Consider the following 26,398-nt stretch of genomic DNA (forward strand, 5'->3'; position numbering starts at 1 on the left):
AGATACCAAACTTCACTGGCTCACGAGTAATCCATCTATCAAGAGACAACTTAAGACATAACATAACTAGGTAGAATGTATGTTCAAAAAATTACATAAACTATTTACAATGCATGATATTATAGCTTTCAGAAAAGGCCACAACATTCAGCAGTTTTTCTACATGCTCCAAGAACAATAACAACTTAGATATAGGTTTGCTTTGTTGACAACACACAGTAAAAGAATAAACACAGTTATTAAATATTATCCACTAAAATGTATACATATTATGCACTAAAACGTGCATTGCTGTTTAATTTCTTGCTTGTGCTACAAAGAGTTAAAAACATTCAGTGTCACAGATAAATTTTGGCTGAAACAAACTGGACTAATTTCAAAATGTGTTCTATTCATGTCAGTTACATTTAATAGTATTTCAAAATTTAACACAATTTCCAAGGCAGCTCTTCTTCCTATTTAACTAGTGTTACAGACTTTGAATGGCCTACTCAAGTTTACTTTCAGTGGGAATGTTATGCGACTGGAGTAATTACAGAATTTCAATACAATATTTAAGTACAAATTTAATCTTATAAATACAACTTAAATGTTATTTCTCTTATTGCTGACTACTGTTGTTGCAAACTTCACCACATGTTTGCCATAACCCCACATGAATCCTTCAATAAAGACTAATAACATATATTAGAACCAGGCATTGTGTAGGCAGCTGCTGCTGTGCAAACTTCCTCACACGTTTGCCATAACACCACATGTATCCTTCAATAAAGGCTTGATCTTGCCCTGCAAGGTGTTGAACAAAATTAAATGTTATTTCTCTTATTGGTGGTTACAGTTCACTCAGAAAAGTATGGAATAAAGACATTTACATTTTCACATTTTGTGTATATTCCTACTGATGCTCCTCGGAAAAACAATATTTAAAGTCACTACAGTTAATGTTCAGTTGAAGGTCACACAGTAACTGAATATTTTCACAATAAGCAATACCAGAAGAGAAAAAAATTAAAAATTCAGAATCTTAAGTCGATAGGACTTATATCTGTTTTCTCACTATACTATGAGTACCTGAAACTTTAGTAGCTTGACATTGGAAGCCAAGCTTCCCCACTGCTAAAAAAAAAAGTGACGATGTCAGTAGGACCAGTGGTGAGCTGGAGCCGGTTCGCTACAACCGGTTGTTAAATTTAGATGCCCTTTTAGAACCGGTTGTTCCGCGAGGAACAACCGGTTCTAAAAGGGCTTCTAAATTTAACCAGCCAAAAGTGGCGCCTTAGGCACCGACTCCATGAGTGCTCCAGCCCTGGAGCACCCAAGGGGAAAATTTGGTGGGTGCAGAGCACCCACCGGCAGCTCCCTGCCCCACCCCCGGCCCCAGCTCACCTCTGCTCCGCCTCCTCCCCTGAACGCGCCACCCCGCTCTGCTTCTCCGCCCCCCCAGGCTTCCCGCGAATCAGCTGTTCATGCGGGAAGCTGGGGCAGGCTGAGAAGCAGGCTGCAGCTTCCCGCTCAGGCCCAGGGAGGAGGAGGTGAGCTGGGGCGGGGGGGCGCGAGGATGGCCACCTGCGCCGCAGCAGGTAACCCGGGGGTGGGGGGGCGCACAGGGGAACCGCTCCCTGCCCCAGCTCACCTCTGCCACCCTCGGCCTGAGTGTTAAGCTGCCGCCTGCTTCTCTGCCCCCCCCAGGCTTCCCGCGAATCAGCTGTTCGCGCGGGAAACTGGGGCAGGCTGAGAAGCAGGCTGCGGCTTCCCGCTCAGGCCCAGGGAGGCGGAGGTGAGCTGGGGGGGGGAGGGCGCGAGGAGGGCCACCCGCACCCCCCCCCAGCTCACCTCCACCACCCTTAGCCTGAGTGGGAAGCCGCCGCCTGCTTCTCAGCCCCCACAGGCTTCCCACCGAACAGCTGATTCGCGGGAAGCCGGGGCGGGGGGGGCCGAGAAGCAGAGTAGGGCAGCGCCTTCAGCAGAGGAGGCGGAGCGGAGGTGAGGTGATCTGGGGCCGGGCGCGGGGTGAGGAGCTGCCGGTGGGTGCTCTGCACCCACCAAATTTTACCCATGGGTGCTCCAGCCCCGGAGCACCCAGGGAATCGGTGCCTAAGGCGCCACTTTTGATGTGATCAGTAGGGGAGTGGCCGCTCCCTCTGCTCCCCCCTAGCTACGCTCCCCCGCCCCTAGGAGCCAGAGGGACGTGCTGGATGCTTCCTGGGAGCTGCCCCAGGTAAGCACCTCCGGGACTCCCCACCTCGCCCCCTGGCAGGTGCCTCTGGCTCTTAGGGGTGGGGTGGGCACTCTCTACAGTGGCCCATGAGACCCTCCTGCCCAGTTCTGGGGGCAGTCAGGGGACAGGGGAGGGTGGTGGATGGGGCAGAGGTCCGGGGGGGGGCATCAAGGAACGTGGGGGGGTTGGGTGGGTCAGGAGTCCCGGGGGGGCGGGGGGCGGCAACGACCCCCTCGTGGGGTGAGGAGGGAACCCGTTGTTAAGATTTTGGCAGCTCATCACTGAGTAGGACTCACTTGAACATGATCAATGATATCAACAAAAGACAGGAAGGGCTAACATTCATTCCTACTGATTACCCTGAGAAGACTTGAAAGCCATTCCATATTGCAGTAGTATTTGTTTTTAAATGGTGAGTGATAGGGCCAATTGGATTTTCATGAAAAAAAGACTAAAGAACCAGGCATTGTGCAGGCAGCTGCTGCTGTGCAAACTTCCTCACAGGTTTGCCATGACACCACCTGCATCCTTTAATAAAGGCTGGATCTTGCTCTTCAAGACGCTGAACACTCTAATACAGCAAAGCACTTATGCATGTACTTAACTTTAAACACGTGGATAGCTCCCCATTGACTTCAGTTAGACCACCGTGCTTGGAATGAAGAAGGTGCGTAAGTTCTATGCTGGATTGGAACCAGAATGTTCAGCACTGTGTATGATCAAGCTCTAAATGAATCATTATGTCCCAGTTATTCATATGTCTTGTTAATAATAGCCCCAAACCGTGGGCAGGGGGGAAATTACCTTGTGGAAGCAATGTATCTGTAATTTCTTCAATCTGATACATTACATATTTTTCTTTAAACTATGGGTCACCTCAGACAACCACAAAACAGATACAAAAGTCTCATATTTACACTACCCACATTTGTCTTAACAATTGCCATAATAATCTGGATACAATTGACAGAATCTTATATCTTGTTTTCTGAGCGTTCTCGCAAAGAGTTCATTCCTGCACCATTGAAGTCAACAGAAGTCCTAACACTGATTTAAGTGGGAGCAGGATCAAGGCGAAACAAAGAAGATGGAAGATTCTTTTAGAACTCTCACAGACTGTGATTTATTTTTCTCACTAAAATCCTCTCCTGATTTCACATATATTTCTTACAGAAATTGTCTCTCCATTGAAAGGCCTTTAAAATCTAGACATTAAAAAACCGTACTTAAAACCTTACTCCCAGTTTAGTAGGAAATTACATGTATTAATTACATGACATCATCTATTTTACAATACATTTCGCTTGCAGGTATTGGGATTTCAGTAAATATTGACTTTGGCCTACTGTTTTAAGATTCTTACACATCAGTAGTTTATTTTCCTTAAGTAATTTAGCAGGTGTGTTAATTCATGCTGCACTCTACCTTAAAAAAACCCAACCCAACTATAAGCTGATGTTGACAGTAAAAATCCTGGGTTGTCTTACCGAGGTTAAAGAGACTGACATAATTTTCTGTGTGTGATTACCACATCTCAGATTCGTAGTTCTGTTCTTTAACAGCTGGTATAGCCAAGGTTCAATGTCAAAATAAAGGATTCACAATTCTCCAAACCCACAATCCTATTCAAATTTGAAAGCAGTAGTTCTACAGGAAAGTCTTAAAAGTGCACATCTGCAACCGTAATTTTAAATGTAATGTAGCAAATAATAGTTTATTTTATAGAAAGTGAATTTCATGCTCATAAAATGTGCCAGCTGACAACTTGGGAAGTGAAGGCCTTTATTCACAAAACAGGTGAAACACAGGCAGCAGTACTGCAAGCTTCCCTCACTGCCTCAGCTCTGACCTGGACAGAGGGACTGCTCTCAGGAAAGAGTTTAGTCACTTTTTAGCCTCTCTGCCAATTACTGCCAAGTATGATGGCGGTTTTGCCACCTGGGAATGAGGCTGGGAACATCCGACTCACTTAATATAGCCTACTAAATAGATATGAAATGGAAACAACTGTCAGACAATGATAACATAGACTGGGTTTGAACTGGCATCCTAGAGATGAATGTTTCTATAGCCAATTACCCATCCCATGAGATATCCAGCATCCATCTTTTTTGTTTTGATCTTGTAGTTGTGCTTTTTGTGTTTCACAAAACAGGACTTACAATTTTTTATGCGGGGGGGAGAGGGAGGAAATTAGAGTGGCAGATGCTCTATAAAGAAATAAACAATTGCTGCTACCTTTTTCATTTTCATTCAGTAGGATTCAGGTGGATTATCTCCACAAACAAAAGATAAATATTTTAAACCTTTTTTATCAAATGATTTATTTTGCTTGCACTTACAGTATGTACTAACATATAAAACAACTTCTGAATCTGCCTGGGAAAAAAAGAATACTGAAATTCTCATTTTTATAAACTTGAAGAATATGCTACCATTTGTCCATATTAAAAGTATGAACTAATCTGATTTATACATTTTCTTTCTGTACATCAGGTTAGAAACTATTGATGATATGTGGTATGTACCTTTTGCTTTGCATTTTTGTAATATATTGCATTGATTTACATAATAAAAATTAATATATTTATTTCACAAAAACAAAGCTTTATATATGATTTGAAAAAAACCCCTAAACTTAAATCACAATAAAATCTTAATTACAAATACCACTTAAGCATACCTTTAAATATAGCGGAAATTACTATATCACCCATAGACACATACCCACAGAGACAATCTCATATGGACCCCACTCAGGCTCCTAATGCAAAGTTGAAACCCATAGTTCCCCACTGTCACCCACTGATAAGGAGATAACAATTTGAAACACTAATCTAAAGATGTAAAATATAAGGATTTAAGTAATTGGCACAAATTCTTATATAGAAAAAAGCAACATGTTTTTGTCTGATCCTTTCACCCAGACCATCAACAACCTAACTCAAATGACATTGGGTACATAGCATATTTTTCTTTCAGCAAACAAATGTCTGTTCCTCATTTAGGACCCACTGTATGTCTTACCTGTCCCTCGGAAAGCAGGGAAATTTCACCACAAAACTAGGAAATATAGGGCTGATCTAATTCTCACTGAAGTAAATGGATGTCTACATTACTGTATACAGCATGCACTATCAGCAAAGTGAAAAGGAATGACATTGCTGGGAGAAGAGTATAGGTAGTAGCACTTTATGCTTCTGACATAATCAAACCCAAACCACTGTCTACAGTACAAAAGTGGGTTTTCTTAGGATAATCAAAGATAACCGCATGAAAGAATATTTTTTCCAAGGAAAATATTTGATTTTGTGTGTTAACAGTTAACAAGAATATGTTTTTGCCAAATCAGGTCACTAAAATAATGTTATTTTCTATAAACATTATAGTAAGGTTCACTATTTGTGTTAGAAAGATTATTAGATATACTTCACATAAACCTAAGTGACTTTTTAAAATACCAGAATGTTAAATTCGTTTTCTAAATTTTACATTTTCTGCAATGAAATAAAAAGATAAACTATGAAACAAATATAGCAAAGTATATTTCGGAAAACAGTTGTTAAAGGAAGCTTAAATCAAGTAAAATGTTAATCTAATGAAGTTGGCCTATAGCAATTTTATTCTGCTTCCCTGTTTTATGTATTGCCTTGACATTGCCTGCTCTGGATGACCATGTGAGAATAAGGACAAAATAAAATAATGCCAAGATCCGCAGAAAGTATAAAATATGTGCTGTCACAGGATGCTGTTTGTGATAACAGTTCATTTTGAAGCTACCTCATTGTTAAACAGCATGTCTTAGCACTTCTTTCTCAGACATTTTACACTCTTTCACTGTGACCAATGGCCATGGTGATAGGAATCCATAAGAACACTACTGTTCAAGTCTCATTCTCAATCTTATGAAGATATTTTTTCTTAAGGTGCAAATGCAATTCAAGATCTAGGATGTTTTTCCCAGAAAATTTGGCTTTGCAGTCAGGTAGATTGTCTCCTTAATATAATTTGTTCTGATAATGACATGCATCCTACTGCTTCAATCAAGCTAACAGTGGTTCCTTACAAGACAAAAGAGTGACTGGATATTGCAATGCCATATGCTTCCTGGTGTCCTACTCACCCATATTGCAGTTTTACAGTACTATATATTTTTCTTAACATATTGTCAGTTCATCTAGAAAATCAGCTTAGCTCACCAACTAGTAAGCCCAAAAACCACTAGAAATATGTCAAAGAAAAAATAAGTATATTTTGAAATTAAAAGTATAATATATTTAGATATTGCACTTCCCTTTTTGAGATTCACACCTGTCAAGAAAATAGTGGGTTGGCATTTCAAAGTCAGGCTTTATTCATACTACAGATAAAAGAAACAACTATAAAACAATCAAAGAAAATATACAATCAGACTGCCATGCCTATAATATTCAGTGTTGTAGCCTACAATAGACTTTCCTTGTAACTGCCCCTGCACCTTTCTGAAGGAGCTGCCATTATCTTATTTTGACAAATGTTTGTTGTTTCTTTCTCAAAACATTTATTATTCTGAGAATTACCCTTTTGAACCATGGAGAGGCTTACAGTTGGGTGCTTCCTAAAATCAAGACGTTTTCATAATAGAAAACTGTAGTGGGTAAATGGACAGTTCCTTCAACAAAAGGCTGAACATAATGATTTGTCTTTGATTTTTTAAAAAAATACTATTGGTAAATAATTCCTCATGACCTTTCCCTTGTGGTGTTTTCTATGAAACATCTGGGGCCCCTTTTTAAATTATTTTCTGATCTGTTTTTTAAATAGGACCATAATTTCTGCAACAAAACAACAATAAATGCCTGGCAGTGGTAGGTCCGACATGAGTCCATGCGCCTTGCACAGGATGCACTGTTTATTCATCTCCGCCCAGACCCCAATCCCAGGAACAAAGCAAAGTGTGTGACAAGGTGCAAGGTTCAGCCGGCTCCCCCATCATCCTGCATGCAGCGCCCGGCAGCAACCTGGCTTTCTCCTGCCCATTTTGTGCCTACTCACCACAGCTTCCTCTTTAAGGGCATCAGACTGCCCCTGTTGGAGGCGGTCACCCCTATGGCCATCTGCAAGACAGTCAGGTATTTCTGATACTTCATTTTGCCGTCGCCCCCCCTGTCCCTGCCTCGTCCCCGCCGCCGCCACCGACAGAGTCTCTCCAGCCGCTGCATGCAATCATCAAATTTTTATTTCCAGGCATCTGCCGTCCCTGCGTCGCGCTTCTTCCCCTCCTCCTCCTCCTGCCGCGCTCCCTCTGTCTCTGCCCCCCCAGCTCACGCTCTCCTCCTCCTCCTCCTGCCGCGCTCTCTCTATCTCTGTCCCAGCTGACGCTCTCCTCCTCCGCCGCCTCCTGCCGCGCTCCCTCTCTCTCTGCCTCCCCCCACAGCTCACACTTGTCTCCTCCTTTTGCTGCCGCGCCTCTCCCCTCTGCCCTCCAGCTCTCGTGCTTCTCCTCCCCCGCCTCCTGCTGCGCTCCCTCTCTCCCGGCCCCCTACCCTGGGGTCAAACCCTTTCTCCCTCACTTAGCCCACTTACTTGGGGGAAATCGCTTTGCCACCTCCCCTCACCAGGTACCCTGGGCATTCCCGTCCCGGGGACACTGTGACTCCCCTCCCTCTGGGCACCTGGGGGCCTCTCTCTGACCCCCCCCCCATCCCTCTGGGGGCCTCTCTCTGACCCCTCCATCCCTCTGGGGGCCTCTCTCTGACCCCCCATCCCTCTGGGCACCTGGGGGCCTCTCTCTGACCCCCCATCCCTCTGGGGGCCTCTCTCTGACCCCCCCATCCCTCTGGGGGGTTTTCTCTGACCCCCCCATCCCTCTGGGCACCTGGGAGCCTCTCTCTGACCCCCCATCCCTCTGGGCACCTGGGGACCTCTCTCTGACCCCCCCATCCCTCTGGGGGCCTCTCTCTGACCCCCCCATCCCTCTGGGCACCTGGGGGCCTCTCTCTGACCCCCCCATCCCTCTGGGGGCCTCTCTCTGACCCCCCATCCCTCTGGGCACCTGGGGGCCTCTCTCTGACCCCCCATCCCTCTGGGGGCCTCTCTCTGACCCCCCCATCCCTCTGGGCACCTGGGAGCCTCTCTCTGACCCCCCATCCCTCTGGGGGCTTCTCTCTGACCCCCCCCATCCCTCTGGGCACCTGGGGGCCTCTCTCTGACCCCCCATCCCTCTGGGCACCTGGGGACCTCTCTCTGACTTCCCCCCATCCATCTAGGCACCTCTCTTTGACCCTCCCATCTCTCTGGGCACCTGGGGGGGGCTTTCTCTGACACCCCCCATCTCTCTGGGCACCTGGGGCCCTCTCTCTGACCCCCCATCCCTCTGGGCACCTGGGGACCTCTCTCTGACCTCCCCCCATCCATCTGGGCACCTCTCTTTGACCCTCCCATCTCTCTGGGCACCTGGGGGGGGCTTTCTCTGACACCCCCCATCTCTCTGGGCATCTGGGGGCCTCTCTCTCAGCTCCACTCCCCACCCCTCAGGGGGTTCCTGTGGGGAGGCTCTCTTTCCTGCCCACCATTACTGGGCCCCTGGACTCTCCCTCTCCCCGTCCGTCTCCGATAGCTGGGGTCTGTCCCTCCCTCCTTCCAGAGCAGCGTTATGCCCTATCCCACGGACAGTTCAGTTACCCAGTGCATCTTTGCCGCTGCCATGCTCCGAGCCCAGCGCTGCCCTCTCCCCTCTGGGTCTCTGTCCTCACTGCTCTAATCTCATTAGCGCCTAGAATAGCCCCATGTTATTTTAATCCCCACCCCCACCCACTGCCACCATCACTTGTGATTTAGCTGTAATCAGGCTATGGAGCCAAACACCGCATCAAACGCAAACTGGCTGCTGTGAGGCCGTGACCACTGTGTTCCGGCATAGGGGCTGGGGAGCTTCCCAGCAGTAGCACCTTAAATCAAAACCTCCTTCTGAACAGAGAGAGAGAGAAATGACTAGAAGCAGGGTTACTGAGGATCCCCTGCCCCACATTCACCTCTGCACCACAGAGATAGGAATTCCTATGCAAAACTTAATGAATCAACAGCAGAAAGAACATAAACATCATTCCTGATTCTCTCACATCCAAAGAAATTATAGATTTGAAAGGCAGATGGCCATTAAATCAAACCTATAAATGTGATATATTCATTCCTAGATATCCAGTCTTTGGGAACCTTAACAAAAATAACTAAAAACAATTATGTGTTGAATCTTATACTCAACACATAATACAAATAATAATTTCTTAAACCTGTTTTGTGCCTTTTACCCCAAAGTTCACTAATATTTACATATGGCACTCTGTAGGTGACTATAAAACAAAGACATTCTAAAGACATACAGTATATAAAGTGATAAACAGTATACCATCATACCATGCTTTCTGTGTACTTACAGAACCACTGAGGTGCAAATATCTCTGGGGTGGAGGCAGGCATTTAGCTGACAGACTGATCAATAGCAATGTGAGTTTTTTTGGCTGCATATACCAGAGCAAAACATGTCCAAGGATCTTTAATGTCCACATAAAACAGAGAAGATCTAAAACAATATAACAAGCCCCCCAACAGCAAAAAGGAGACAAAATAATTTGGGCCTTGGCACAAAAGATGCCACAGATATGCTCTGGTGTGAATACTGGGAAATAGCATTCCAGGCTCACAGGGCCTCAATAGAGAAAGCTCTACCACCAGTGCTCTCAAGATTATGAGAGATAGTCCAAACTCATAATCCTACCCATCTCAACTGGCAGAATAGGTCAGTGGACTGGCCCTATATTATTTAAGGGTGTATACATTTTGTAGAGTACAGGTGTCACCAATCCACATTAAAGATGAAGTAACAAAGCTGTACCAAGATATTACAGATGTGTGAATTGTATGAGCTGTAGTATTTACCATGATGAGTTAAATAAGCGCTGTCAGCCTCACTAAGAAAGAAAAAATATACCTTAAAATATTTTCACTTGCAAGACTCAAATATCAGAAATTTCCTTTTTTAAAATGCATATGGTGCCTCAAAATCATACTAGACTATATTCTACCAAGGCCTATTCCATACATCAGGAGATAAGAAATGCCAGCATTACACTCACAAGTATAACAGATGTTAATTAAATCATATTATAATAATCATATTGTTATGGTCACAACAGTGGCTGGTTTGTTCTCCGAGCCAGGAAATCTGGGATTAGTGGAAACATCCCGGGATTCCACAATATCATAAATAGGAAGGTTTGAATAGCACTGGCTCAGTGTCTCTCACATTGGCCTGATCCTCTATAGCTCTCAAGAAACAGTTCATGGGTTCTTGTTCTTCTTTTAATAGATCCAACATTTAAAAAATTGGAAATTACTTAATTTTAAAAAACAACCAATAAATTAAACTCTGGCCAAGAGAAACAGTAGGGGTGGGGAATACAACTTTCTACTTTCAGAGTGGTAGCCGTGTTAGTCTGTATCAGCAAAAAAACCAAGGCGTACTTGGGGCACCTTAGAGACTAACAAATTTATTTGGGCATAAGCTTTCATGGGCTAAAACCCACTTCATCGGCTGCATGCTGTGGAAATTACAGTAGGAAGATATATATACACAGAGAACATGAAAAAATGGGTGTTGCCATACCAACTGTAACGAGACTAATCAATTAAGGGGGGCTATTATCAGCAGGAGAAAAAAAACTTTTTCAACTGTTTGAAATGGGCCATCCTGATTATCACTACAAAAGTTAAGGATAAAGAAGGTGTTGGGAGGAGGCCATGGGGAACTAGCCCAGGGAGTTGTAGCTGTTGCGCAGCTGTTCCAGGAGGCACTCTAGACAGCTGCATTCCACAGGACCCTGGGCTGGAACCCGGAGTAGAGGGCAGGCCCGGGTTCCCCCCAAACCTCCCAACTCCTGGTCAGACACAGGAGGAGTTGATCTAGACTGTGGGTTCATGAAAACAGCCAAACTGAGGGCTACTGTGAAGCTCCAAGGCGAGCAAATCTGCCAATAAGCGCAAGGTAGAGGAGGAACTTTGTCACAATACATATATATATATATAATTTATAAACTAGTTATATCTTGATATGAAATTATTGCTTGGATAAACATGGAGCCCTACAATGACATTTTTACAGAGTCACATTTGAGACTATAAATTCACTTTATGAGCCTGTGCAGGAAGATAGACATGGATCTGTGGATCTATTTTTAGTGTTTGTGTTTACATACATTATAATATCCTCTTCAATTATGCCTTCACCTTTATTTTTTAATATGTTCAGATGGAATAAAAAGATCAATCTAGTTAGAAGGTAAATAATTTGAGGCAGGGGCTATGTCTTCAGCTGTATTTGTCCAAGACTTAGCAAAAATGGGCCCACAAATGCATAACAGCACCCTTACTATTATGATATAAATGCATAATAATAAATATAAAAATAAGCTGGGCTTTTTCATTCTAAGTCAAAAACATGTTTCTCTCCTGCCCTAACCCCTGAAGACTCTCAAATCAGAAATTGCAGGGATGTGATATACACAAAGCCTGATTCTTCCTAAAGCAGGAGCTCTTAAAAAAATAATGAGCTTGTGGAACACTGACCTGAACCTACTGTAGCTCTCTCAGAAGAGGACTAGCTAATAGAAAAAAATCTACCAATATTTAAATCTACTGAAAATCGTAATTTAGTTTGATGTGGAAAATATTTTCCAAATTCTGTCTGCACCTGCAGCTTCCACACTGGACCTGTGGTCCCAATTTTCCCAATCCAGGCAAGGCCACCAAATTTATAACTGAAACAAAGGAATGGGCACAGCACACACAGTACCTAATAAACTCTGAGGGCTTGTCTATATTACCTGCTGGATTGACAGGCAGCGATCGATCCAACGGGGGTTGATTTAGCGCGTCTAGTCTAGACACGATAAATCGACTGCTGAGCGCTCTCCCGTTGACTCCGGTACTCCACCGGAGCGAGAGGCGAAGGTGGAGTTGACGGGGGAGCATCGGCAGTCAACTCGCTGCAGTGAAGACACCACGGTGAGTAGATCTAAGTACGTCGACTTCAGCTATGTTATTCACGTAGCTGAAGTTGCGTAACTTAGATCGATCACCCACACTCCTAGTGTAGACCAGACCTTAGTAGCACACGTTCATCAATGGGACATGGAGTATCATCCACAACTCTCTGGCCAACAGGTCCCATATCTTTAGTATATACTTTTTTTTTCCTCATAAGGCTTTTTTGTCAAGCATTAGCAAGGAGTTTTCAGAATACACATTGGGGATATTCTACACTACTGCAGCATTTAATATGACAATGAACAATTCATGAACAATTCATATTATACACTTCAGTAGATAAAGTGACATTTTAGCATTCCAGAATCTAACATGATAGAGCATTGTCATTAAAATTTGTCATTAAATAACTGTGCTCCACTATTAGTTGAATTTCCTAATAAGTCTTGCTTCTTAACAAGAAGCCCCTCTTCTCATAATACTTCCTTTTTCAAATTGGGATATTCCATTACATTTCAACATTTACTCAAATATAATCATAGTATTAATGTAGCTCTCCCAGGCAGGGATGTCTCTGAAACAGGCTGCTTTGTCATTTGGATTTGTGACCCAAGTATGTCTACACTGCAGTGTAAGCCCAGGATTAGTGGGACTTGAGTCAGATGACCAATGTTAGGGAACCCTAGGCTTGAGCATCTACATTGTGTTTTAACCCCATGTTAAGATTTTTCTAACCTGTGCTCAAACTAAGGCCTCTGGTGTCCACACTGCAGTGCACAGACTTGAGTCAAAGTAACCATATACTAGAGTCCCTAGCACCCCTCATACCGAAATGTGGCCGCTTTAGCCCTAGGACCATGGTGCACTTGCATGTTACAGGAAGTTTGAAGCAGCTTGCTTTGCAAAAGGCTTGATCAGTTCGCTCCCCATTGAAAACCCAGTAGGCCCTCTGATAGTGTTCGTGCAGATCAGTGATCAGAAGACAACGGGTTAATGCTGACCCGAGCTGCTGCCATTTGCCAAGGGTGGATAGGGTCTCCCGTTTTCAACAGAGTGGATTGCACATTGTTGGGATAGAGAGGACTGAGGAAGTTGTCCCATGAAATTGTGGCATACTTGCAGCGGACTCCCAGGACCCAAGTAGAGTAGGACTGCCTCTACGCTGCAAAGCAACAGGGCTGAGACCCTGGGTCCTGGCTTAACTTGAGCTTGGATCCTCCACTCCTGCAGGGTCCTGGGCCCTTTGGGTCCAAGCCCTGGATTAATTAGCACAATTGCAATATAGACACAAGGGGAGTTAGACTGGAGCCAAGGCTAAAGCACAGGCTTACATTGCAGTGTAGACATACCACTAGAGGCTTCCAGAGAAGAGAAAGGGGACTGAAGTCAAGTCTACACTATAGCTATACTGCCAAACACTCTTAGTGGAGACACAGTTTATGGTAAAAGAGCTCTTTTGCCAATATAGCTTATACCAGTTCCCCAAATGAAATAAGCTATACTGGCAAATGGACATTTTTGCTGGTATAACTGCATCTACAGGAGGGCTTTTGATGACATAGGAACGTTGATTAGGAGTTTTGATTTTGTTTGACACTCCTGACTGACATAGCTATGCCAGCAAAACTTTTAAGTGTACACCAGCCCTAAGGTCATACGTGTCAAAATAAAGTAAGAGTGCTCCATAGCATCTAAGAAACATCTGATGGGGTGACTCTTGATGTTACCATCTCCCCATCCAAAAGCAAGGACAATTTTATGTGTGTGCATAACAGATACAAAGAAAAACTTAAACAAACACCATATAATTAGCTTGTGGAACTCACTATCACAATACATTAGGACAAATAACTCAGGCTTAACTGGGTTTTCAATGCCGAGATCTGTGTTGGGGGAAGTGCAAAACTTTATCCCTAAGGGGATATTCTGGAAGGCAAGAATACCTCCAGATGTTCCCTGGTATGCAAAGTGGACATACCTATTGATATATCACTGCATGCTAACTCCAAGGATTGGTGGAGCTATGGCCTCGCCTCCTACCTGCCCATTTACGGTTATAGTGTGGCCCTGGAAGAACGCGGAGGGAGGAGCCCTGCATTGTAATTGTACCAGGCCCTTACATGGACTGTTAGGAGGAAGAGGGACAGGGAAAAAGGCTTCTTGTACCCTCCCCACCACGGCTCACCTATGTAAGGGCTGGGCAAAATCTGGTTTTCAATAATAATAAAAGAGTGGACACTCATTAATATAAATAGCATATAGCTAAGATAAAAATTGTATATGCTAAGTGTCCTGATGCTTCAAGGCATGAACTGATTACTTCAGTAGTGCCAGAAAAGAATTTCCTAACCCATATTATTGCACAATTGACCATTCCCTTTGGGGCAGGTTTTTACCTCTAAAGTATTGTGACAGGGCAGCCCAGTTGGCGGTAGCTTCTACATGGCTATGGTGAAGGAAATGCCCCCAGTTGCTGTAAACTGTATAGAAATTATATGCAGTTTTCTAAAATAACTTAATCCTTTAGTTTAAATTCTCAAAGTAAAATGAGGCTTCACTCAGTTAAAGTCTACATAAAGAAAATGAGCTTTTTCTGTGTTGCCTCTGAAGAAGCAGAACCATCTATTGGTTTCCAGACTTGCTCTTTATGGAAATTCATGCCATGTTTTGATTGTGGGCTGTCAAGAAGGAGGGGCTTGCTAGAATTTAGCCATTGAGATCCTCATTAATAATTTGCAAGTAGCAATTTTTGTGTTGGTGGCCTGCTGTTTGGAAGAAAGTTTTAACACTATCTGTGATGGGGTATGCAAAACCCACACTGAGCAACAAGGGGTTAAGGAGCTGTTCTGGGCTTAGCCAGCCCAGCCCTGCCACACTTGCAAGAGATGCACAGACTGGAGGAGAAGTTAAAAGGAATCAGAACAGCTCATGTGGGGGCAGACCAGGGAAGAGAGCAGCCCTGCAACTTGTAGTGTCTGAGAGAAGAGCTGAGGGAAGGCAGGATCTCTCCCTACAACAACCGCCCGAAGATCCCTTCCTGAGGGAAGGGAGGACCTGCTTCAGATATACTCTGAGGGGGAGGCATTCCCCGCTCTTGCTTATGGACTCCTACTCATGGACAAATTCCCCTTATTTTGTTGATGGACTACCGCAGCAAGGGAGACAGCTGGAACTGACATGGCTGAGGGCTAAGCCACAGGAGGAGGAAATTGCTGCCCTGAAAGAGAAAGGGAGCTACCACACCATGCACAGCCACAAGGAGGTGCCAAGTGGTGAGATTATCCCCTACATATCTCCTCATCACAAATGGTGAACTTTGGACAATAGTTGGGTGATAGGAAGTAGTTCAGAAAAGGCAGCCTAATGAACCACTGGCAGACCTTTGATTAGCCCTCACAGAGCCCTGGGCTGGAGCCCAGTGGAGTGAGGTGGCTCAGACTCCCCTACCAAAGCCCTGCCCTGCAGTTTGAAAGGCTTAAGCCCTCATCACTAGGCAATACTGTCCAGGAGTGTAGGCCATCACACCATCCTTGCCAGATCCTGTGTGGAGTACATTCATGCTACTACAATAAAATATAGGCTGTTGCTAAAGTTAAGATACAGAATGAAATGGACCTATGCTACAGCCATTCCTATGCTCCTAGGTTTCCCTAATTTTTTTTTGGGGGGGACGGGACTTTACATTAAAAAAGAAAAAGCACCTTAAGTCAAAATTATTCACATACTATATTATGCCTGACAAACATGACTCTGTCGGAGGATTAAATAAGCTTAATGCAGAAAAAAATAAGCATATGCATGAGTTCTATTAGCGCTTTCTGATACACTTAATCATGTAGAAAACTACTGGAGGGAAGAAATCACCAAGAATACAATTTCAATGTGAGAAGCTACAAAAAAGAACTGTAAGTAACATAACTTCACATAAAAGAGCTTAAGAAACACACTATCATCAAGAACTCATCACAACTGCAGTACACAAAGATCCAATTACAGTAAATAAATTCCTTAGTTGCATATTGTCAAAACTGCCACAGTATATGACTCTGAGGTAAAGTCTGGGTAGACCTTACTACCACAGGCGCCGACTTGCCAAAGTGCCAGGGGGTGCTCGACCCCCGGCTCTGCCCCAGGCCCCGCCCCCACTCCACTCCTTCCCCCAGACCCCACCCACACCGGTTCTTCCCACCCCCACTCCACCCCCATCACACTTCTTCCTGTCCCCACTCTACCCACACCCTGCCCAGTTCTGCCTTCTCCCCTGAGCGTGCCACATCCTTGTTCCTCTCCCGTGCCTCCCAGTCTCCTGCATGCCGCGAAACAGCTGATTGCAGTGGGCGGGTGGCGCTGATCCGCGGGGCCCACCAGTGGGTGGGAGGCGATGGGGGTGGGGGAGCTGATAGGAGAGGCTGCCGGTGGGTGCTCAGCACCCACCATTTTTTCCCCCCGGGGTGCTCCAGCCCTAGAGCACCCATGGAGTCGGTGCATATGCTTACTACCTTGCTTTGATACAGGTGGCATGCCTGAGGAGGAAGTCTCTAAGCACATAATATTTAAAGGCAGAAAGCAGGATCATGAACACAGGGGGTTGTTATGGGCCTCTGAAGAGAGAAAGAAGCAGGTTATGAGGAGAGAATATAGAATATTGTGGGCCAAGACCAGGAGAAAGATCTGTGAGCACAAAAAGGACTCTAATGAAAGAAGTCATCAGGGGATCCTTTGAAGTTTGCTCATCAATAACTGAGACACTTATTCTAGATGATGTTCAGTGATGAAAAATAATATATACTGATCATTATACAAGTTTAATCATAGTTGGGAAACTTGTTGAACAGCCTGTTAACTAGCAGAATGTACAGCAGATATGGCAAATGCTATAGCATCATTATAGATTGTTTGGAAATGAGAAACAATTGATGAGGCAGCTGCCCCCTTTCCTACAGTGGGACACATGTAAGACAGAGTGTCCTGGGGAATTGCTCGTCAGTATTTCCTATTACATTTTATACTTATTTTGGTGTAATTTGTGCATATTCGTGGCACACATCAAGATAATTCAGTGAAAATCAGAGGGTACAGTATTAGTGCTTAAGGCCCTGATCCTGCCAACACTTAAGCACATGCTCTGTGACTATTTCTATTGGAGTCAGTTGGACCACTCTCATAAGTAACATTTCACATGTGCTTAACTGTTGGCAGATTCAGGGCCTTGTTTAGCTCCATTAATGTCTTTGATTGAATCCTAATGGAAGTGTTTCCACATCCATAATCTTGCAGAGCCTGGAGGCTAGCTGGATGTTACATGCATGTACTGAAATGCTTCACAATTCTAGGCTGTTTGATACATATGTCTAATTCTGTATTTGCACACTCATTACAAACATGCAAAATCTTTTTCATCTTATGGAGGAGGATGGCTAGAAAGGAAGCAGCTCTCATTACAATATGTGTGACTGTTACAGTGTACTCTTTTTAATCAGATTAATACTAAAATGAAAATTAATGTAATAGGATTTACTATAATTAGGAGCAAGAGCACAATAAACTAATATAACAGAAAGAAGACAAAAGTGTTACAGGGACTCTCATTAAAAGACTGTCTACTATGTTAAAGATGCTTTGTATTCATCCACATGATAATTTCCCTCTTTATAGCCACACTTTTTCCTAATAATGAAAATATACAGGTCTTGTCTTATAAGACTGGAAGGTATTTACTTTTCAAAGGGGCACTGAGAGTTTACCCACCATACGTAGGTTTTATATTTGTTTGTTTAAAATCTTACAAATCCTAATGTTAAATGGAATTTGTTTTAAACTTCAGTGAAAATAGTTACACCTCAACAGAGTTAACAGTTCGGCATTGTGCTAGTACATCAGAATCAGAAAGTGAAACTGACTGCAAACAAACTAGAAAGAAAAGTGAAACAGACTATTCTTGTTTCATTGTCCACAATGAGTCATCTTCTTCTAGCCTTACTCCCACTATATGGAGCTGGCTCTGGGAGTCCTTCTTCTCCATTCCAGTCTGTCTTGAAGCAGTCCTTTTGTATGACGTCCATCCATCTAGTGTTGGGTCTTCCAACCCTCCTCTTACCCACCACTTCTAAGTTTAACACCCTGTTCCCTATATTGTCTTCTGATCTTCCCAAACCATCTAAGCCTGATTTCCCTCAGCTTTTCTGCAATTAATATGTTCCAAACATGGTCCAGCCTTGTAACTCCAAGCATCCATTTTAACATTTTCATTTATCCTGTATTCAAGATCTGCTCCAATTTCTTCCTCAGTGTCCAACATTTGGAGCCATGATGAGTGAAATATAAAAGTATAAAAGGTGAAAAGCAAGACTTTTACAACTTTCAGTTTTTAATGATACAGGTGAGGGAATTAGCTTTTTAATGCATGCTTTTAAATTTGATAGTGTCTCTGATAATGTTACATAAGATGTGTTTCTGCAGTTCCAACACAGGAAAAACTTCCATGGAGTTTTGCCTGTGTATAGACTCCAGGATTGATTCCCAAGTGATTACACTATGATTACCCACCACTCTGTTCTAACATACTCATACCTGGTCACAATAAAATATAAAGGGCTTGAGTTACGCCCATATTTGGGGGTAGAAAGTCATCCTAGAGTGAGCTGCAGTGGTCATAGTACAAGAAGTGATAGTGGTGACTAAGGCCCAAGTCCTTCAGAGAGATCTGTAGGGGTACAATTGGGACTCCACCTGGCATAAGGATCCACAAGAATGGGGTAAGCTGCAGGATCAAGTCCTAACTTGTCGGACTTTCCTCAGAGTCAGTGCTGAGCCAATGCCCTAGCATAGTGATGGGATGTTTTATGCTCTTGGAGGTATAGGGCTAGATTCCATTATCAGTGCACTCATTGGAGTTACTCCAGATTTAAACCACTCTTACTGAGAGCAGAATCTGGATCTTTTCTTTTGGATGAGAGAATAATAAAAAAATGAAACCCTGGCCACACTTTGTAAGTGGAGGGCCATTGATTCCCCTGTAACCTAGAGAAATGCCAACTTGGGGAACAATTACATTCTGGCTTCCTAAATGTCACCTGGATAAAGTATTTTTACTTCTTCTTCAAAAAAAGAACATTACTGTTTTGTAATATTACAGATGAGAATGGCTGCCACATTGCACTCCAGGAGTAGCTTCATTTCTATGATGGGTGAAGAGATCTCTACATACACTGTAAATCACTTCAGGATCCTTCTGTTGAAAGACACTGCAATCCTTCGGAACAAAAATAAGTGTAAGCTTTTAACTATTGTTATTATGTTGGTATGACAACATATAGGTCTTCAGGACAAAAATATCTCCTCTTCTGCGGTGGGCAGTATTTACAAACCCCACAATTTATGTAATGCAGACTGCATTTATGTTTGCTGCGAAACAGATAGCTAGAATAAAGAGAGATTTTTCATTATGCAGTGGTATAGTTACACATCTAGTCTGTTGAAAGGTGCTAAGGGTGACCTTACATTCTAATATATGTGTAAAGCAAGCAGATGGGTATGGTGGCATTGTGTATAACAGGCAGGATAGATTCCCTGTAGATTAATACAGCTGCTAACATTTTAGGCAGGCACAAACTCGGAGAGTTTGGCATGGTAATTTCACATCTGGACTTTTGTATGTGTTCTTGGATTGCAGGAAATATATTCTGACTTGATGAGTTCTGTAATTGTTGTATTTGTTTCAAAGAGTTTAGCTAATAGTATACAATACACACAATACCATAATTGTTTAACTCAAAAATTTAACATAGCATTCTAAGAGATATAAAGAACATAGAGAATACAAACAATTTGGCAACAGAATCCTGTTGTGATGCAGTAATTATTTAAAAAATACAGTATATGCTGATTATGCTGCATAAATAGTAACAATAAAATCCATAAGTAAGAAAGAAAATAATGAAAGTACCATTCAGCACTGGCTTTCAAATGCTCTTGGAAACTTAGGATAACAGAACCATTATGCATATACATAGCAGAGAAAGTTTGCTAGACAATATGAGCTTGATGCTGTAAGGTGCTTTGTAACATCAGTTACCTCTAGCCATGATTTTGCCCCGCTGACATCAATGGGATTGGAGGACGCTCAACCCCTCTCACCACTGAGCCATAAAGATCTAGCACATGAACATGGGCCATTCTCAAAAAGCTAGATTTTACTACTTGAAATTGTTCAAATCTGTCTGAAGACATTACTAAGTTAAGTCCCAAAAGAAAGAGCAGAGGCAGCAAAAATGCTTTCCAGGTTCTGCCTAAGTAGCATTCAAAAAAGATAAAAAAATCCCATCTCACATATGCAAAACCATTAAACATCGAAGCTGAGATCCTAACAAAATTAAGGCCAATGTTTTCAAAAGTAGACAGTGATTGTGGGTTCCTCAAATTTTGGGTGCTTGATTTGAGACCATTTAGGGTATCTCAAGCTAGGTAGTGAATATCATCAGCAGCTTTTGAAAAAAATTCCCAAAGTGAATAAAAAGCTTTTTAAAAAAGTTTTTAAAAAATCTCCAAATTATACAAGTCCACAAGGTTTGTTCTACTTTCTTTTAAGTCCATGGAGATGACATTCTTGAGACATTGTATTTCTCTTTGGTTTCTTTAAAGAATAGCTGATAGAAAACAAAGAACAATAGGTGTTCTTTATGGAGCATTGACTAGATAGTTTTGCTTTTGCTGAGCATACAGGGGATATTCAAAATCTGTTTTTCTGCAAGCAGTTGTCAAGAGGCTTTTCATCCTCTTGTAACACATGTGTAACATGTTTAAAAATCCTGCTCAAAGCAAACAACAAGTTGAGGATTTTTGTAGCAAACAAGCAATTCTCTGTCCTCTACTTCACACATAACACAATCAATTCTGTTTTTTCTCATCATATAATGCTGTTATTGCTGCTTTTGGCATATGTACTCTGGCTCTGAAGTTTCTGCGAACGGACGAAATTTTAAAAAATTGCTCTTGGAATAAAAATAAAACTATCTTCATGGCATGGATGTTGCTGCTACTGTACCAATATGAAAAAAGGCCCTAAAGTACTGAATAAACTATATGAGGACACCCAGAGAAAAGCCACTGGTGAGCTGAACAGCCAGCTATTCCTGTGACCACACACCAGCACAGCCTTTAACACTCCCATCAGATGATAAAAGAAATAATTCACTACTATGTTATTTTTCTGGCAAGGTGTATTAGGCTTAAACACCAAAAGTTGTGAAGTTTGTTTTTCTCTTTTTGTTGTTGTTACTCAGCTTTCTCTTGACTACCCTCCCTAGGTATTGTAGGTAACAGTAATATATACAATGTTTTCATTACCAGATTTTATTTTTCCCAAACTTCAAAACTGGTCAACAAACAAGTATTCACTGATCTTACAATATATGCACCTTCTAGTGACACTTTCCAACCACAAACTAACAAAGATGTGAGATAAGACGATACATTTATTCAGTCTTTCTGCCTTTGTATTCTTTGGTTCCCCTTCCATTATTATTTAATATTTGTAAACAGAACAGACAAACAAAAAGCTAACTGTATATTATTGTCAAGACAGTTGGAGCCAGATTCTGAGCTGGTGTAAACCAGGCTGGCTCCACAGAAGTCACCAATTTGTACCAGTTGAGGACATGGCCCTTGGTATTTAACCCAATTTCACCTTTTCTGCATCAGAACATTTTGGTGTTGGAAGCACTGTTTCTACTCCGCAGCAAGTGTGTAACACACTATATGTCTACATACAAAAGTGCTCACCATAGTGCACAAACATTCACAGCAGCATGGTTATTACAGTTCATCTGCATGGTTAAGTACTATGGTATGTATCGTACTGTCATTTTGCACTGTTCTAATGCTAGTCTGCACAGCAGAACAGCTGCAATAGTATGATTATTCTTCCCAGTGCAATTCCACAATATCTTTTCTCATTCCTCAGTGACAGCTTTGACAGCTTGAAGCACAGTCTCTGTCACGTGTTATGCCACTTACCTACCAGCAGTATCCAGTTCCAGGAGCATCCACGGTGTACTTGGCCATTCCTGTTTCCTCCATGCTCTGGGCAGGCCTGAGAGCAACCAAGATGATACTTGGCTGGTCTTGACCCTACCCAATCCCTCCTCTGGCACTGCAACTCCCAGGCCAGCACGGAACAATGCAATGCAATGCAATAATAAATAAATAATCTTTAACATTTTTGTAATATTTAAAACTTTCTCCCCTTCTCTTCCATTGGTTCCATGAAGGTTCACCTGCAAAACACAAAGGACAAACTTCAGAAAGCAGTTAGCAGACACAAACAAGGACATGCTTATGCACCCCCCACACCTCAAATGTATTTACTTTAGTGAAGTTGCCACAGTAGTCCAACCTCCACCTCACCACCACCTGCCACACTCTTGAGATCTGAAAAATAGAACATACACACCCACAAAAAGGATAATTAGTTAATGAATAAGCAGCGAGGCCACACCTGCTACTCTCCCTTCATCCCCAAGCAAATTCTCTTACCTCCCCCTGATGCTCCAGCATGCACTTATCACCCACCTATCAGGGCTCGCTGCATTACTTGGAAGGGAGCTCACATGGTTGCATGAAGGAACCCACCGGTATGTCTTTCCTCCAGAACTTGGCCTGGAACACTCCGATCTCTGGTTCCTAGTGGGAAACACAAGACAGAAAGAGTTGACTGTCTAATTAATGACAAATAACAGAAAAAAAATTAAACATCTAAAAATTAGTGAATACCTGAATTCAAATCATGAAATCAAGTTCCTTATCTCCACAAGTGTCCAAAGGCGATGATCTTTCTTGTAAAGGCCACATCTCCAGGCCCAAAGTTGGTTTGGGAGTGGCTGGTGTGTTTCTGATATAGTATCTGTGTTGATAGTATGAAGTTGTAGCAGGGAATAGCTCCTGACCCTCACAGGTCATGTACGAATCCCTATGCAGGCAGAACCACTTGCAGCTTCCATTGGAATAAACCAAAAAACATGAACAGGTCTAAATAGACACTACAAACCATAAATATTATGAATGTGCTCCAGGAAGCTGTGTTTGGCATTGTGATGGGTACAATAATCCACAGGCCCTTCAACAATTTTCAGGGAGTGCTGTGTGAGGGTTATATGGGCCTAAAGAAAAATGTTAGTGTGGATGTAGATAATGCTCCAGTGTAAATAAGGCTTGTCAAGGTTCCTTCCCCACTCTGAACTCTAGGGTACAGATTTGGGGATCTGCATGAAAGACCCCCTAAGATTATTCTTACCAGCTTAGGTTAAAAACTTCCCCAAGGTACAAACTTTGCCTTGTCCTTGAACCGTATGCTGCCACCACCAAGCGTTTTAAACAAAGAAAAGGGAAAGAGCACACTTGGAGACATCTTCCCGCAAAATATCCCGCCAAGCCCTATACCCCCTTTCCTGGGGAAGGCTTGATAAGAATCCTCACCAATTTGTACAGGTGAACACAGACCCAAACCCTTGGATCTTAAGAACAATGAAAAAGCAATCAGGTTCTTAAAAGAAGAATTTTAATTAAAGAAAAGGTAAAAGAATCACCTCTGTAAAATTAGGATGGTAAATACCTTTCAGGGTAATCAGATTCAAAACATAGAGAATCCCTCTAAGCAAAACCTTAAGTTACAAAAAGACACAAAAACAGGAATATGCATTCCATCCCAGCACAGCTCATTTTACCAGCCATTAAACAAAAGGAAATCTAACGCATTTCTAGCTAGATTACATACTAACTTAATAGGAGTTGGAAGGCTGCATTCCTGATCTGTTCCCGGCAAAAGCATCACAAAGACAGATCCTTTGTTCCCCACCCTCCCCCGTTCCAGATTTGAAAGTACCTTGTCCCCTCATTGGTCATTTTGGGTCAGGTACTAGCGAGGTTATCTTAGCTTCTTAACCCTTTACAGGTGAAGGGGTTTTGCCTCTGGCCAGGAGGATTTTATAGCACTGTATACAGAAAGGTGGTTACCCTTTCCCTTTATATTTATGACAAGGCTCCAGTGATCTGTCCAAAGAGGGATTTCTAAAAAGGTTTCATAAATATCATGTTAAGATGCATATCAACATCAAGCAATACATTCCATCTATCCTGCATATTTATGCAATGTGATCACTATAACATCCTATGAAGTGAGCTGTAGCTCACAAAAGCTTATGCTCAAATAAATTTGTTAGTCTCTAAGGTGCCACAAGTACTCCTTTTCTTTTTGCGGATACAGACTAACACAGCTGTTATTCTGAAACCTATAATATCTAGGCACTGAAGAGAATAATGTCCCAAATAAAAATGGTCTCAGTTTTCATTACCTTCCTCGGAACTAGTCACTTGTACTTGCATTTATTTCCCCCCGCAGCCCATATGTTATCCTCCTTAGTCCTATTGATGTTAATGAGTTATTTGTGCACATTAAGGGAAGTTATTTATTATAATTATTACTACTACAGAAGCACCTAGGAGACCCAGTCAGTAGTAGGCACTGTACAAAGATTTAACAAAATGACAGTCCCTGTGTCAAAGAATAATCTAAGCATACCCCATATATCTTCTAAAGTGTTGAACATCATCAACTCCCATTGACTTCAGAGGGAGTTCAGGGTGCTGAGGTTCTCCCAGAATTGGGCCTTCAATTGAGTCCTACAGATTTTCTCCTCACGGATAGGCAGGAAGCCCTCAGAGGTAATCATATAGCACAACAGCAGAATGTGTGGAGTGCAAAGTCAGGGCAGTGGTGAAATGAAAATGTTGTGATGCTTGTTCTGGCTCCCAAGAACTTTATCCTTTATAAAGGATTAAGCCCCATGTAGGGGTAGAAGTTACTAAAAAGCCCCATTGGTTGTGTTCATAGGCATTTCTCAACATCTCTTCCTCCTGCTCTGCACAGATACCTGACATCTCATTACAAATGTATTGCACTAGAAGCACAGACTCACTTGAGTGACTTACATTATATTCCAAATGCATCTAGACTCAAAATCACAGCTAAGAAACCAACTGAATATTCAATTAAAAGAAATATAAACACAAAGGGCCTCATTTGCTACTATGATATATTCATGCTTATGCCAATGTCACTGTATTGAAAGCAAAGGTGTTACACCAGTATAAAGCTGCAGAAACATCGGGGTGATTCATGCCAACCACCTTGCTGGTGTAACTCCAATGGGGCCACCTCAGGGATTAATCTGGCCCTTCCTTTTTAGACTAGTATTTAAAAGACACTATATAGTTAAAAGCTTTATACATAACATAATCTAACCATAAACATAAAAGCAAGGAAATATTAAGATATAGCTTCCACGGACTCTTTCCCTTATATCTACTGCAATACGTTTAGTTTTCCATAACACTAGACCATGTTCCAGACCCTGCCTGGATCTTTACAAATACACTGTAATACTGTGGTACAAACACTATATAACACATGTATATCTGTACATATATCTAACCTGCATTGATGACAAATACATTTCCGATAGTATGTAACATCATTTTAAAATTCCTTTTCCATTCCCTTTTTCTTGTAATCTACAGTAATATATTTATCACCTTTTGGCTCGAGCTCCATCTCTCTGAATCTCATTAGCACCTTTTATTATAGTAATAGACTGTTTGCCCTTTGGTTCCAATTGGACTTCTCTGGGGAAGAAGAACTTTATTTTCTGCTTTGTAATTCTGATGTTTTGTTTTTGTTAGGAGATATTGAAGAACAGTCTCTTGTTAGTTGCACATTTTTTTGGCTAGCATCAAATAGAAGGAAGATAATAGGAAAAGAGCCCACGTGAAAGCATTGAAGATTTTCACACAAGCAACCGCATTGGGTCAATACCTTTTCAGCCACAAGGAAGTGCTCTCAAGGCAACGTAAACTGGCCCTCTATTACACACACACTGACAATGCCATTTCCCATTGGCTAAGGAACCAAGTCCCAAACTTACTCTCAAATTGTCTCTCACGTTACTATACCACTAAGCCCTGGAATGGCCTACAACACATTTAAGATTACTCTCTTTCCCTTATTCTACATTCTGACTGTGTTTACCAGGACATTTCTAGATCCTGTAGTATAAACTGTTCCCTTCTTGCACTTCCCTCTCCCCAGAGAAAGAAGGATAAGTA

General features: G+C 42.4%; 1 protein-coding gene across 6 annotated transcripts in view; it reads right to left on the minus strand.

Moving 5' to 3' along the window:
- The window catches only part of TJP1 (tight junction protein 1), a 302,786-nt gene extending 295,284 nt beyond the window's left edge, over positions 1-7,502 (minus strand). For 3 of the 6 annotated variants that reach the window (XM_043523323.1, XM_043523322.1, XM_043523321.1), the window contains exon 1: positions 7,253-7,374. In XM_043523323.1, coding sequence (XP_043379258.1) covers positions 7,253-7,347 — 95 coding nt within the window. In that variant the 5' untranslated portion in view covers positions 7,348-7,374. Of the gene's footprint in view, positions 1-7,252 lie in introns of all 6 variants that reach the window. The other 3 variants (XM_043523317.1, XM_043523316.1, XM_043523318.1) reach the window with 2 other exon arrangements.
- Positions 7,503-26,398: the final 18,896 nt, after the last annotated feature.

The sequence above is a fragment of the Chelonia mydas genome, chromosome 10, assembly GCF_015237465.2.
Source record: "Chelonia mydas isolate rCheMyd1 chromosome 10, rCheMyd1.pri.v2, whole genome shotgun sequence".
NCBI classification, from domain to species: Eukaryota; Metazoa; Chordata; order Testudines; family Cheloniidae; genus Chelonia; species Chelonia mydas.